The sequence below is a fragment of the Medicago truncatula genome, chromosome 7 (genome assembly GCF_003473485.1).
Source record: "Medicago truncatula cultivar Jemalong A17 chromosome 7, MtrunA17r5.0-ANR, whole genome shotgun sequence".
In the NCBI taxonomy this organism is placed as follows: domain Eukaryota; kingdom Viridiplantae; phylum Streptophyta; class Magnoliopsida; order Fabales; family Fabaceae; genus Medicago; species Medicago truncatula.
Window position 1 is genome coordinate 37191382 of NC_053048.1, and position 13555 is coordinate 37204936.

General features: G+C 34.0%; 1 protein-coding gene across 2 annotated transcripts; it reads right to left on the bottom strand.

Annotated features, from left to right (window-relative positions):
- Window positions 1-6240: 6240 nt before the first annotated feature.
- On the bottom strand, window positions 6241-11337 carry LOC11408161 (60S ribosomal protein L35). Of its 2 annotated transcripts, XM_024770102.2 has the most exons (4): window positions 11139-11337; window positions 8410-9800; window positions 6928-8143; window positions 6241-6834 (listed from the first exon to the last, which is right to left on the bottom strand). In XM_024770102.2, exons 3-4 carry the CDS (start codon window positions 7017-7019, stop codon window positions 6420-6422), a joined length of 507 nt encoding a protein of 168 aa, XP_024625870.1. In that variant the 5' UTR covers window positions 7020-8143; window positions 8410-9800; window positions 11139-11337; the 3' UTR covers window positions 6241-6419. The 2 variants fall into 2 exon arrangements, with proteins under 2 accessions (XP_024625870.1, XP_003624180.2); XM_003624132.4 differs by having other exon boundaries at window positions 7989-8143; window positions 8410-11335.
- Window positions 11338-13555: the final 2218 nt, after the last annotated feature.

The window sequence follows — 13555 nt, forward strand, 5'->3', positions numbered from 1 at the left end:
TAATGCCCACCTACCCTTGTGGTAGTGTTTTTTAGACCGGCGAGTTTTTTTTTTTTTTTTAATTAAATTGAACTCCGGACTCATCGTGGTTTGAGCGGAAGAAGAAGAATGGATGAATTAGCTACTTACCGATTGAATCAATCTTTATTAACCGACCAACATCTTTTATTAGTATGGAGAAAATGTTATTACTTGTAGTCAAATAATTGATTGTTCTATCATTGTGACCTAATGCGGTCAATGAGATTTGAGTTCAGTTGATGAGGAGTTTACGCGGAGGAGTGATGTCAACTCTCTCTTTCATCGTGATGATCTATTTAGTGCGTAAATTGTAAATACTTTCAAAGTGATCGTTTTTTATATATCGCAATGGCATATTCACGATAATCGAAAAGAGTAATTACAAAAGGTTTTTCTAATGCGAAAAGATTATTATCTTGTTTAATGGTGTTTAAAGTAAAAGTCTTATCTTTTTTCAGAAAAAAGATAAAAATTAAGGTCGTCTTCGATGGAGTCGTTTTGTTCTTATTTAGTTTCTTCTGTTTTCAAATCTATTTCAACATTGATTTCAGTCATTTCCCTCTCGTCGTATTCTAAGATTTCATCAGTATAAAAATATGAAATCGTGTTTTGTCTAAATAGTGGGCCAAGATAAACAAGTGAAAAAACAGCAGATATTTGACCCACATAATTTCACAAACAAGAAATATATTTTCTTAACCATCAACCACCACCAAACAAGAATGTTAACATTATCAAGAAAAAATGCAATTGTCATCTCCTTCTGATCGAACACCCTGTTATTTATTTCTTTTCATATAATTCAATAACCGGCACTCAAGTTGCATGTAACCAACGCCATACCTCTTTACTAAGCAAGTAACCACTGCAAAATTGGAACGCGTGAATCTGAGCATTGATAGACAAAACACTAGGGACACCTAGCCACTTTAAGATTTCTCTTCACATACTACCGAAAAAAATCATATTCAAAGAAGAAGTGATTAGATATTTCATCCTTTCCACAACCGCATTATCAAAGTAAGAACTCAGATGAATCATGCCACGATCAATCAAATTATCCTTTGTCGAAAACCTACTGAGAAGTAATATTCAAATAAATAAAGACACTTTTAACGGAATCAATTTGTTTTGGATAAATTTTACAATCTCAATCTTTAACTAACTAAATTTTACAAATTAACATGGTGTGGTATTGGTATTAGGTTTCTTACAAGTGCATGTCGAAAACCTCGTGTTGAAAGCATTCAATCCTTCAATAAGTCGTTGTAATCATATATAGGTGTAGTTTTGATTCTAATTAATAACCCTCCTACATTGTCATAAGATAGAACCAAATTGGCAAAAGTTATGGTGCATAAGGAAATCCTTATGCACCGTGCATAAACATTTCACAACCATCAGATCTAGTGTACACGTGTAATAATCCTAGGCTTCTCAAACTACACCAAATCAAACTTCATTTGCTTCAAACATTTATCTCACTAAAACATAAAGCTCCCCCTCTCTCTACAATTTTCAACATTCTAGAAAAGAAAACGAAGAACTCAGACGAGTCTTCATCTCTTCCGGCCATACATGATGATTCCGCGCGGTGGTCGCCGGCCAGAGGCGGCGACGGCGCCGTGCCGGAGAACCAAACTCACCTTTTTTAAAAACTAAAGCCATTTTTCAACATCCATTTTCTTTTTAAAGCCAAATTCGAACTCGGATCGCGCAAAAACACAACGAGAAGGAGTAGATGAGTTTAGCAGAAAACTCTGGTTATATTTGATTAAGGCCAAAAGTGAAGCATTTGATATGTTTCAGAAGTTTAAAATCTTAGTGGAAAAACAAAGTGGTAAATCCATTAAGATTTTAAGAACTGATGGTGGTGGTGAGTATACCTCAAAGGTGTTTAAGAAGTTTTGTGAAGACAGTGGCATTGTGCAGGAAGTCACTGCTCATTATACTCCACAACATAATGGTTTGGCTGAAAGAAGGAATAGAAGCATGCTCGACATGACCAAAAGTATGCTAAAGATGAATAAGATGCCTAATACATTTTGGAGAGAAGCAGTAAGAACTGCAGCATACATCTTAAACAGATGCCCCACTAAGTAACTTAATCAAATTCCTGAAGAAATTTGGTTAGGATGCAAGCAGTCAGCAAAACACTTGAGAGTTTTTGGTTCATTGTGCTATATGCATATCCCTGATGCAAAGAGAAGAAAGTTGGGGAACAAGAGTGAGCCTATGATACTGGTTGGCTATCATGAAACAGGTGCATACAGATTGTATCATCCTCTAAATCACTCTATAGTGATTAGTAGAGATGTAAAAATCTGTGAAAATGAAGCATGAGATTGGACCAAGAAATAGAAGAGTTCCAGTCACACAATTCCCACGATAATTGAAGATGATGATCAAGTTGAACAAGTTCAACTTGAAGTGCATGCTGAAGAGAATCAATAACAATTTCATCATAACTTCTTTCTTCTTTCAATTCTCTCTAATTCACAAATCACAAATTCACATAAACCCTAGAATCATAAAACTGCTTCTGTTGCTTGTGTAACAAGCATCAATTGTTGCGCTATCAAATTAAAGATTAAAACATAAACGAAATTTTCTTTGCTTCACTTGCTGTTGAGTCGGTTCGCTCCTCTTCTTCCCTCGCGTTTTCTTCTTCTTCTTCTTCGATCTAGTGGCGCTGTACTGATTGCTATATGTTACTGTTTCGTCGCTGTTTGTGTTCACGGTTTCAGAGCTGAAGTTGTTACTGGATTCGAAATCTTTGTGATGTTAGAGGGATTTATGGTTGGGAAACTGTTGGAAACCATTAAGTACATCTAATGATTTTGGAGTACAACTGCTTGAAACCATTAAGTACATCTAATGGTTTTGGAGTACAACTCACATAAACCATTTATTTCCTCCTCCTCCAATTGTGTCAGTCCAAAACTGAATGATGGCAATGACTCTAGGTCCTTAGTTTTTTTAACCTGTTGGAAACCATTAAGTACATCTAATGGTTTTGGAGTACAACTCACAGAAACCATTTCCACAGCAAAATGGTTTTGGCATAATTTTATATAAAACATACTATAATAAGGACATTTGTGATTGTCATTGAACCAAATCAACACTCTGAAATCATCTTTGAACTAAAATGATGATTTCCACGATTGTAGTGTTGTTTCATTTGATTTCGCTTGGGCATGTAGGAAGCAATTATGTTGGGCTACCAATTAATGAATTGAAATTTATGCACGGTTCCTTATGCACCATAACCGCTACCAACCAAATTACGTTGCAATACTGTGAATATGTGATCTTCATAAATTCCCTCGTGTATTATGCATGCTTTTAACAACTTGTAACTCGTTGAAAAAAAAATTGTTTTTAACCTGTAATCGTGCCAACAAAAAAACACTTGTGATCAGACATATTTATTTTATTTTTTTAATCATCAAACGTATTTATTATACTTTAATTTTTTGACAAATACTTCACAAAAATAACTGAAGGGAAATTCTTCAAATTTTAAATACTTGTAATCACATAATTTTAATGTACTTATATCTCGATCATTTGAAAAGAGGGTAATGTTCGAATTTTATGCCATAAAGTCTTCTATTTGTATTGGTTATTCCAACTTATAATGTTGTTTTGGACTCAAAAAAAAAAAAGTTGTTTTGGACTTTGGTCTCTTTTCAACTGCTGTTTTTGAACACTTGTATTTTTTTTTTCTTTCTAGGCGCATTTTGTGCTTGTTTGGAGTGTCTTTAACATCGATAAGAATTCTCTAAAATGAGTAAAGAGAAATGTAAGAAAATAAAAGATTGTATATTTAGTCAAAAAAAAAAAAAATTGTCTATCGTTCATAATAATACATACATTAGACTATAGATCAACCCCACCAGAAAAAACAACTCCTATATGTGCTCGTGGAGCTCGTGGCAAGCGTGGTTGATATATAGTAATGATTGCTTTTTAAAAATGTCTTAGTTAGACGTCAAAAAAATGCCTTCATTTTAAATTGGATCTCGTGGAAAATGAGGGCTGATTTGGTTTCTGTTTTTTTCTTTTCCCTGGTGTTTGCTTAATTAAAAATGAAACAAAATTGTGGTTTGTAAATTTTGTATACATTAAAGAATGCATTCTTATAATTTTGAATTGGATTTTGTTGAAAATGAGGATTTATTTGGTTTCTGTTGTTTATTGACCCTTTTTTTGCTTAATTAGAAAATAAACAAAATTGTGATTTGTATCTTTTTATTTTTCCATTAAATTGTTCTTTTGTCCCATATTGATTATCACAGTACTCAATTTGTATTTTAAAAAAACGAATACATGTCTTTTTCAATGTAATACTTTTTTTAATTTGTGTATTTTTTTCAACTAGCGCTTAGTGGTTAGAATTCATATTTTTCAAGGTGAATAAGTGGGAAATCCGGTGTTCGAACTCCGGCCCCTACTATAACATTATATGTCCCTATCAACTGAGCTATGTTCACGATGACTTTTAATTTATATTTATAATAATAGAAAAATACATTGATGGTTAATAAAGATAATTTGATAAAATAACTATTATTTTCAAAGACGACGAATTTAAAAATCTATTGTTTTGCAACCGTGTCGGAGCATCGCACCACCATCGTTGTCTTCATCCGTCATTACCGGACAGATCATTTGGCTAGAAGGAGGGGAAGAGGGGTTCATGTGTCACCTTTTCGGAAGGCCCCGCCGTGTTGGGGAAGCGCCACCGCAACCAAGGTTTTCTTCCTGCCACGCCACGGTGAAGTCGTCCTCGGAAACAGTAGCCTCAGAGACTGGAGCTTCAGAATCTGAGTGCGCCTCCGGATGTCCTTCAAGGACCTTACATATGCACTCGTGGGCGCGCCGAGTCATAGGACGATGCACCACGTACTTGTGCCTCCAGAACTTTAAAGAATCGACTTAATTCTCAAAGAGTTTCGTTTTTTGGTGAAGGGAACACCCAATTCTGGGCTCCTTCTTGGACTTGTGTTGGACCAAAAACACGGCATGTGCAACTATTATCTCACATGACAACAAAAAGTGAGCATGAACCGTTGTTCCCCGACATGCCGACATTAGTTATTTGATACGTCGCACAGGTCTTATGGACTGTAATAGACACCAAAGTTAAATTATTTATTTCCCTTGATGTTAAATAAGTCATAGGAAAAATTTATATTACCATTAGTAAGTCACAACAAAGTACACAACAGCAAGTCAATCTAATCAATTAACACAAAAGCAACATAATGAAACTAATGAAATTTAAATGCCACAAAAAAGAGAGCCTGCAACTTGTAAAAAGATGCAGAAAAATGTAACACTACATTCCAGGCTGCTCGACAAAATAACCTCTGCAGTAAAATCAATTATTGTTGGGAAACAAAAATTGAGATCGATACAAAACAGGGGAAAACAGTTGCATTGTTTATGATATACCCAAGGAATAAACTGCTACTGATTGGTAATCTACCTGAAGCAGCTGAACCTCTCAGGAAAAGGAAGACTGTGCTGAGCGGAAAAAATTTATGTTCAAAACAGTAAAAACTGTCGCCGCATTATGCTGATGCAATTCTGCCTCTCAGCCATGTATATACTAAAACATCATGAAGGGAAAGAATTTGCTAAAGAAAATAGTGCATAACATAAGTATTTTGAATCAGCAAATTCAATAGACAACTTTTGTCGAAAATGCATACAATCTTAAACAAAAACAGTTTTTGTTCAGCTTTAAACCAAACTATGAATGAGTGCAAATGCAACATCTATCATTTTTAACTTTTATGTTTTCAGAAAGTTTAAATATAACTATTTAGAATATCTCTCTTGGTTAAGTTATTGAAGGACTTTCAAGCGGTTTTCTTTAGTCATTGGTTCAATGTCAAATAAGCACAAATCTATCGTCTGTGGGGTTTTCAGGTGCACCCCTTGGTGGTTGTTTGCTGGAGCGTCTTTTGACGGCTCATCGGGTGTATATTGTACTCTTCTTTTAGTTTTTTATCTATATATATATATATATTTGCCATTCAAAAAAAAAAAGTGACCAAAGATCCTTTGACCTTTCTTTACATTACAATTCCAGCTGCAAAATAAAATTTATATTATGCAATACTGATTTTATGCAGACATAGACTAAAGATTAGAACAATGTAAACAAAAAAATACCTTTAGAGTGAGCCTTTTACTTGAAAAGCAACAACATAAATATCAGCAACTTTAATTAAAGAGCTTTTGTAAGTCTTCACACCCCTTGGACTTGAAGCTTGATTGACTTATTCAAAAGTGATATCCTATTACATCAAATGCAGAAAAGTTTTTCGTCTCAATTTGCTCCAATAGAAAGGTGCCTATAAGTGGCATGACTATCTACAATCCTATGCCTTGATAGCATATTTCCTCATTGTGAAATATGTCTCCTTTTTCTTTTCCATCTCGGTCTTCAATGAGGACTGATGCTTGGTGAGCCTCCTGCGAACGGCCCTGGTCTTCTTTGGGCGGAGATCAATTGGCAAATACTTCTTGTTCTTGTAAACTTCCCTCAATGCAGCTTTCCGCTTCTGGGAAATCACTGTCAAAACCTGAGCAATCGACAACCTTACCTCCTTAATTTTGGAGAGATTGTTGGGTGCAGCCCGAGTGGCCTTAGCAACACGGAGCAAAGCTAGTTCAGCTTTGAGGTCTTTGAGCTGAGCCAATAGATCAGCTTTGGTCTTCTGCCTCAACTCGTGAACTTTGATCCTGGCCATTGTTGAATTCACGAGGTTCTTCTGCGACTGCGCCTCTTGAACCCTGCTAAAACATGTTAAACATACATCTCATACATGCGTTAACTAAACATACATTTCATGCATCACATAAATTAAATTATGTAGTATAATTAACCTTGCACATGAGAAGGAGAAACACACGAAGTATACCAAGAAGTTAATTGAGTTCTTCTTATGGCCATGAACTAAATCATGATTGGAATGCATCTTCTTTGCATTGCTGCTTTAGTAAGAAATCACTTAATACCCACCACACTATCAATTACATTCAAATTGTACAGAGTAAAAACACAGAAACATATCAAATCCTCATAAACATACTTTCAATCTATATGAACAATGAATAACATTTGCATCTGAATCTAAAACTATATATTTGTAGATTTTCATAAATCTCAAGCGGTCCAACACTGCAAGGAATACAAAAAAATATCTGGACAAGGCTAGCAAGGATCAGAATCAAAGTTTAAAAAAATAACCAATGCATATTATTCACTACAAAAATTTGGAATTGGATTATTAGACAAATGTATGAAATTCTAGCATAACAAAAACGTTTGTCAAATAGTTAAAAAAACAAAATCAAATAATTACACTTTAGAAGCTTACAAATTCTGATAAAAAATAATTTCACAGTTAGATGCAGTGTCCATATACATATAGTCAATGAGAAGCCCTCCTTTCAATGAACATAGTCCTTTTTAAGTTCTTATCTACTAAAGCACAAATCATCCATATAAAGATAGCAAGATGTAGAAAATTAGATAAAAAACATAGCAAATTGAACACCTGCATCTAATCATATGTTTAACTGCATGAACCTACAATACTACAGTAGGTTAAGGCAGAATATATGGATTCAAATAGCTACATAAGGCAGGTGAATGGCAAAGATACAAACAAAAGCTATAACCAAAAAGTCATGTATATAAAATGCCAATCAAACATGTTTAAATTTATATCACCAATTACTTCAACCTCTCTCGTGTGGAAACTCTACCACTTCATTAACTACATCATAGAGGCCATGATACCTCACATTGTTGACATCATCCAGGATTAGGATGTTATTTAATTTCATATGAATATGGAGAAGTTGGAACTCAAACTCAAAAGGAAGAGGTTGTCTATGAACTCAAGAAAAGAGTAGTAATCTTTTTATTTAAGAAATCTTACTTGATATAACAAACCATCACTTGAAATGGATAACAATTTTTCATTTGCACCGTCTCCAGTAACACGCCACCCTCGCTGCTGCTATCCCAAGGAAAGCGACACCGAATTCAATCTATCTCATCCTTAACAGAATCATCAAATCCAACCGATACAAACTGGCCAGCCTCATGCATCATCCGATTAAGTTAGTTCAACAATTATTCATTCATTTAATCAACCATATAAGTTAAAAAAAATGCAATAGGGGCTGGGAATCAAAAGAAGCATAAAGGAATTAGAGGACTGACTCAATATAGTTACCATTGATTCACTGTAAAAATCCCGGCTAATAATGAATCAAACTCTTCAAAAATTCATAAATAAAATTAAAATAGTATCGCTAAAATTGAAATACGGATATTGAATTTCGATTTAATTTTACCTTGAGTTGGAATGCATGACTGATTCAGTTGTGGTGCCAGAGAGATGGAAATCGTCTCTGTGAAGTTGCAGTTGCAACAGTTTCGACAGCATATTAGAGGCGGTGGTTGTAGGTGTGGTTGTGGTTGTGGACTTGTGGTTGACACCGGTAGATGGAGATGTATGTGAATCGGGAGTTGATGCTTATTCTTACTCCATGATTCTCTTCTCTTCTCAATCTCAATCTAACCCTTGCTGTTCTGATGTCTCTTGTAAACCATTTTTGTTTATTTTACAGTGTTTGCCTAATCTAATTGGCTAATTGTTTGGTGGTTATTTTTTAGTAGTGTGCAACAACCTCAGTTTTTTTCTCACATGACCAAGTGATTAATTGCAAACATCACTACCTTTTCCAGCGCTGTATTCGAGCAATACAAAATCATGTTCTCTTAACATTTTGTTTTGTTCAGAAAATGCTACTGCCAGTCTGCCACATCAATACTCCCACACGAGGAGTCGCTCAAAGAAATTTTGAAATCCACATGGCTCGCACGCACGACTCTATCTTGGTTGCATCTGAAATTGGTTATTGCCAGTTTTCCACAAGATAGAGTCTGAAGCTGCAGGATGTTCGGTAAAAAGAGAATCAGGAGCTGATAAGTGTGACGACTCACAAACATTTATCGCCATATTCCTCTTCATCTCTTGTAAATAATCTAATTCTAAGTCAACCAACGACCATGCGTCACCAACTTCATCGTCGGTTCAGGTTCTGAATATTTCTTAACAATTCTAAACATGTTATCTTAATAATATTAGTGCTCAATATTCAATGAAGTTCCAGCTTGAACAATTAAGTTGAATTCATTTGCATGAAATTGCTACTTACCACGCAAGAATCAAACACAATTATCATTATGCATAATTGACTTGATGTTTGGTTTGCTTGCCCTGTACAAAAGATTGCACAGGCTGATGGACTCATTTACAAGAGACTACAATTTTCATATCATTATACATATAACACATATGATCTTGTTTCACTAGCAAGGTGTACTTTATACATACGATCAGCTCAAAAACAATTTTGCAGGAGTTATAAGTTATCTAGATAATCATAGCCTGATCAAATAAAGCTAGAAACTCAAAAGGAAAGCATGAAGATACAAACTTTGCTTGCTTTACATCATAGTAGGCCAAGCTCTGATACACTTAAGGGTTGATCATTATTTATTGATACTAAAATTGACAAACCCTTTAGGATATAACTCCTTTTGTGGACTTTCTGCTCATTCATCATTGTATATATCGCAACAACAACACAGGATCTACAGGTGTTTCAATGCACCGGTCTAGATATACCAGCATCAATAGATTTCGTCACTGAAACGAATTGATCACCTTCATCTTCCTCTGTGACAAACAACGATAATGTGCTTTTAAATATTTGTGTTAATATTCTAACATCATAGCAGATTAGATCATCAACGCTTTCAAAGAAGAGTTGTGGTCGACAGTATGACACATCACTTCACTATGCGAGTAGATGTTATCACTTCAAAAAGAATGGTGGCCAGCCCTCGGTACAAGTTCTTAATACTTTTAAGTATATTAACTTTAAATGCATCTAGCTCAATAAATTCTTTTCGATTGAAGGATTTTACATCTCTAGTTGTTAAACATGAGAGCATCTAGTTCTCTTCAAAAAATTTATAGGTTGATTAATTAACACAGTGATCACCTTCACACTGTCGCAATGAATGCTTCTACGCACCAATCCGACAACACCAACATCATTGTCGGTTCAGCTCTCATATTTCACAAAGCATACAAAATTGCAGAAGGTGTAGAGAATTTTGCAAATTAAATGAAGCAGAGGAGTCACAACTCTTTGTTATCAATATCTAATATCTATGATAAAATCTATGTATTATTTGTTTGCAATGAAATTAGTATTTGCAGGCTGCCAAACAAGAAAAGGAATCGAAACAACAAAGCTAAACAAACTTAACAGCTACTTTGAATTCAGATAACAAAATTCTTCCTCTGAGCTCGTGCTCTTAGTTGGTATAACAATGACCAACAAAAAATTAGGTAAAACCTACATCCCACGACGGATATAGTTTACGCCTCCTCGGGAAAGAGAACTTTACCACAACAAGTTCCACCATCGAGGGTTTCCCACAGAAGCTCAAAACTAAGAATCAGACAAGTGAAATCTATTCGACATAATTACTCGTTCCTCGATATACTAGCTACCAATTTCTACATCACCGTCTGATATGTAAGGCGGAACCCCAATTTCTTCATCCACCATTTTTTGTTTGAATTACATCTTTGAACAAACGTCCAGAACTACATCTTTTTGGCCCTCGCGTAATGATTAGAACGATCACATCTAGATCCCCAAAGTAAAATAACACTTAAAGTCTTCACTTATAATCTAACGAAGATATGACTTCGGGGGTGTAAGGGGACCATGCAAATATAATAATCTAATTAAGATTCAAACAAAATTGTTATGCTTATATTCATACAAAGAAGAGAACTTCGTCACAAGTTCAACCACCGAGCATAAATTAGGTAATACGCCATCTCGGATAAAAGAACTTTGCCACAAGTTCCACAACCGAGCATAAATACAATTTAGGTAAAACCTACATCCCAAAACGAATACAGTTTATGCCACCTCAGGTAAGAGAAATTTTCCACAAGTTCTACAACCGAGTATAAATAAAATTAAGGTTAAACCTGACGGATACAGTTTATGCTTTCTCGATGAAGAGAACTTCGCCACAAGTTCCGCATAAAACATATAAAACAACGGATGTGGACCATTGTGCTACTCCATCATCCTCATTTAAAGGACAATGTCTACATCGGTTTATTGTATGGTCCGGTTTTGATTATCTTGTAAAATACTCCTTTAAAATTTCTTATAAATTATATTTATAATAAAAATGTAATATGTTAAATTGTTGAATTAAAAAAATGAAAAAGGAAAGGAAGAAGGAGAGGCACGTGAAAATCCAGAAAATTAAAACCGAAGGTCATCTTGGATATCTCTTCGCATTGTGCGGTTTTTGAGTAATGTTAAATCTGTTCCCAAAAAATTAAAATTGTTCTTATAATGATAAATTGGTGATTTTCTGAATTTTTTTATGAAGGTTGTTGTTGTTGTTGACGAGATTGTTGTTGTTGTTGAAACGATTCCTGTTGTATTTGATGAATTTTTGGTTGAGAAGAAGATGAAGTTGTTATGAAAATGAATGAGAAGATGAAGTTTTATGGATTTTCACGTGCCTCTCCTTCTTCCTTTCCTTTTACATTTTTTTTCTCATTTTTTTAATTCAACAATTTAACATCTTACATTTTTATCTTTTAAAAATGGTTAATTACACATATGGCATGTCAAGTCAGTGTTGACTAAGTCAAAATTGAGCAAAATGACCGAAGGTGCAAAGGGGCTAAATCTTAGGGGACTAAAATTGTAGTTTTTGAACATAGGAAATCAAAATCGTAACTTTTTGAAAGTTAAGGGGAGAAAGTGCACTTTAGCCTAAAACAAATCAACTAAGTAAAGAAATATTTAAAAAATATATATAATGTATAGGATTTTTTTGGACTCAATATTTAAGCCCCGAGTCCTACAATTAATCGAGCTTGACGGACCGGTCCATACGAGTTAGTCCGTTTTGCCATGGCTAGTTGCATATGTAAAAAATTTACAGTCCTTGTGAGCATAATTCACTTAACAAGGACAATATATTGTTATATACAAAAACAGGGTTCTCTATTCTAACCGTGGACTAGAGTTGTCAAAACAGGCCGGCTCGTTTACCCCGATTAATTATAGGGCTTGGGCCTTAAATGTTGAGCCCGAGTTTTTATAGGACTTTTTAGTCCGGCCCTAAAAAGCCTGGTATCCGGTAGTCCGCATAAAAAAAATCCTATAAATTATATATATATATATATATATATATATATATATATATATTTGAATAATTCTTTACTTAGTTAATTATCAAAATAAAAAATAAAAGTGAAAATTCAATGAATTAGCACATAAATATAAAAGTAATATAAAATTATATTTACTCGTTATTTATAATTTTAAAGATCGAATATATAAATATCTATAACCATAACGTATGTAATTTATTTAAAATTGATTTTCTCGCCGTTTTAGTTAACGACGTTTGTGCGAAAATATTTACAATTTTTTTTGTGCTAGGCATTATTTAAAAGAAATTTTATAGGAGTATTTGATAGTACTATTTTTTTGTAAAAAAATGTAAATTTAATACCGGCCAGCCAGTAACCCGCGGCTCGTGTAGGGTCGGGCTCAGGTAGTAAATTTCAAGCCCGTTTTCCAATTGGACTTTTTGACCCGGCCCGATAAATGGGTCAAGTAGTCTGTTTTGACAGGTCTGCCGTGGACATTTAACTATTAGTTGATCCATTTTTTTTTTTTTACAACGTTGGTGCTAAAAATTACTCCTTCCGTCCTAAATTGTATGACGTTTTGGACATTTTACACATATTAAGAAATGCAATTAATATTGCATGGAAAAGAGATATTACGAGTTGTTTTACAAAATTGTCCATAATAAATAACATGAGAATAAATGAAAGAATTGAAAGAAGAGAGAATAATAAATAGTTAATGGTATAAAAGAAAAAATAACATTAATATTGCATTAGTATTGTAAAGCAACATATAATTTGTGACAAATTTTTCCTCTTAAAAGCGACATAGAATTTGGGATGGAGTAATTTCTTAGGGGGGTGTATTGGATCATGATTCTAAGGGATTTTAAAAGACTTTTTTATCATGAAAAAATCTTGTGGTATTCAATCAAGACTCTTTCCAATTTAAAAAAAGTCTTGTGTTATTCAATCAAGATTCTTTGTCATTTAAAAAAAATCTTGTGGTATTCAATCAAGACTCTTAATCACTTAAAAAAAGTCTAGTGGTATTCAAAATCATTCAAATTTCGAAGGATTGTTTAATAAATCAGATTTTGATGGATTTTGTGGGATTTTCTAGTGAAATTTTAGTATGAAAAAGTCTTTCGTGAAAACATGAGATTTCTTAGGATTGTTTTTTTCTTTTAAGATTTTACTATCTCTCCCTCTCTCTCCTCTTACTCTCTCTTTTCCTCTCC

Excerpts from the sequence above, each read along its gene's own strand:
- LOC11408161 (XM_024770102.2), bottom strand. The coding sequence starts at position 7,019 with ATGCATTCCAATCATGATTTAGTTCATGGCCATAAGAAGAACTCAATT. Across the intron at positions 6,835-6,927 it reads TTCTCCTTCTCATGTGCAAG|GGTTCAAGAGGCGCAGTCGC; the intron begins GTTAATTATACT and ends ATGTTTTAGCAG.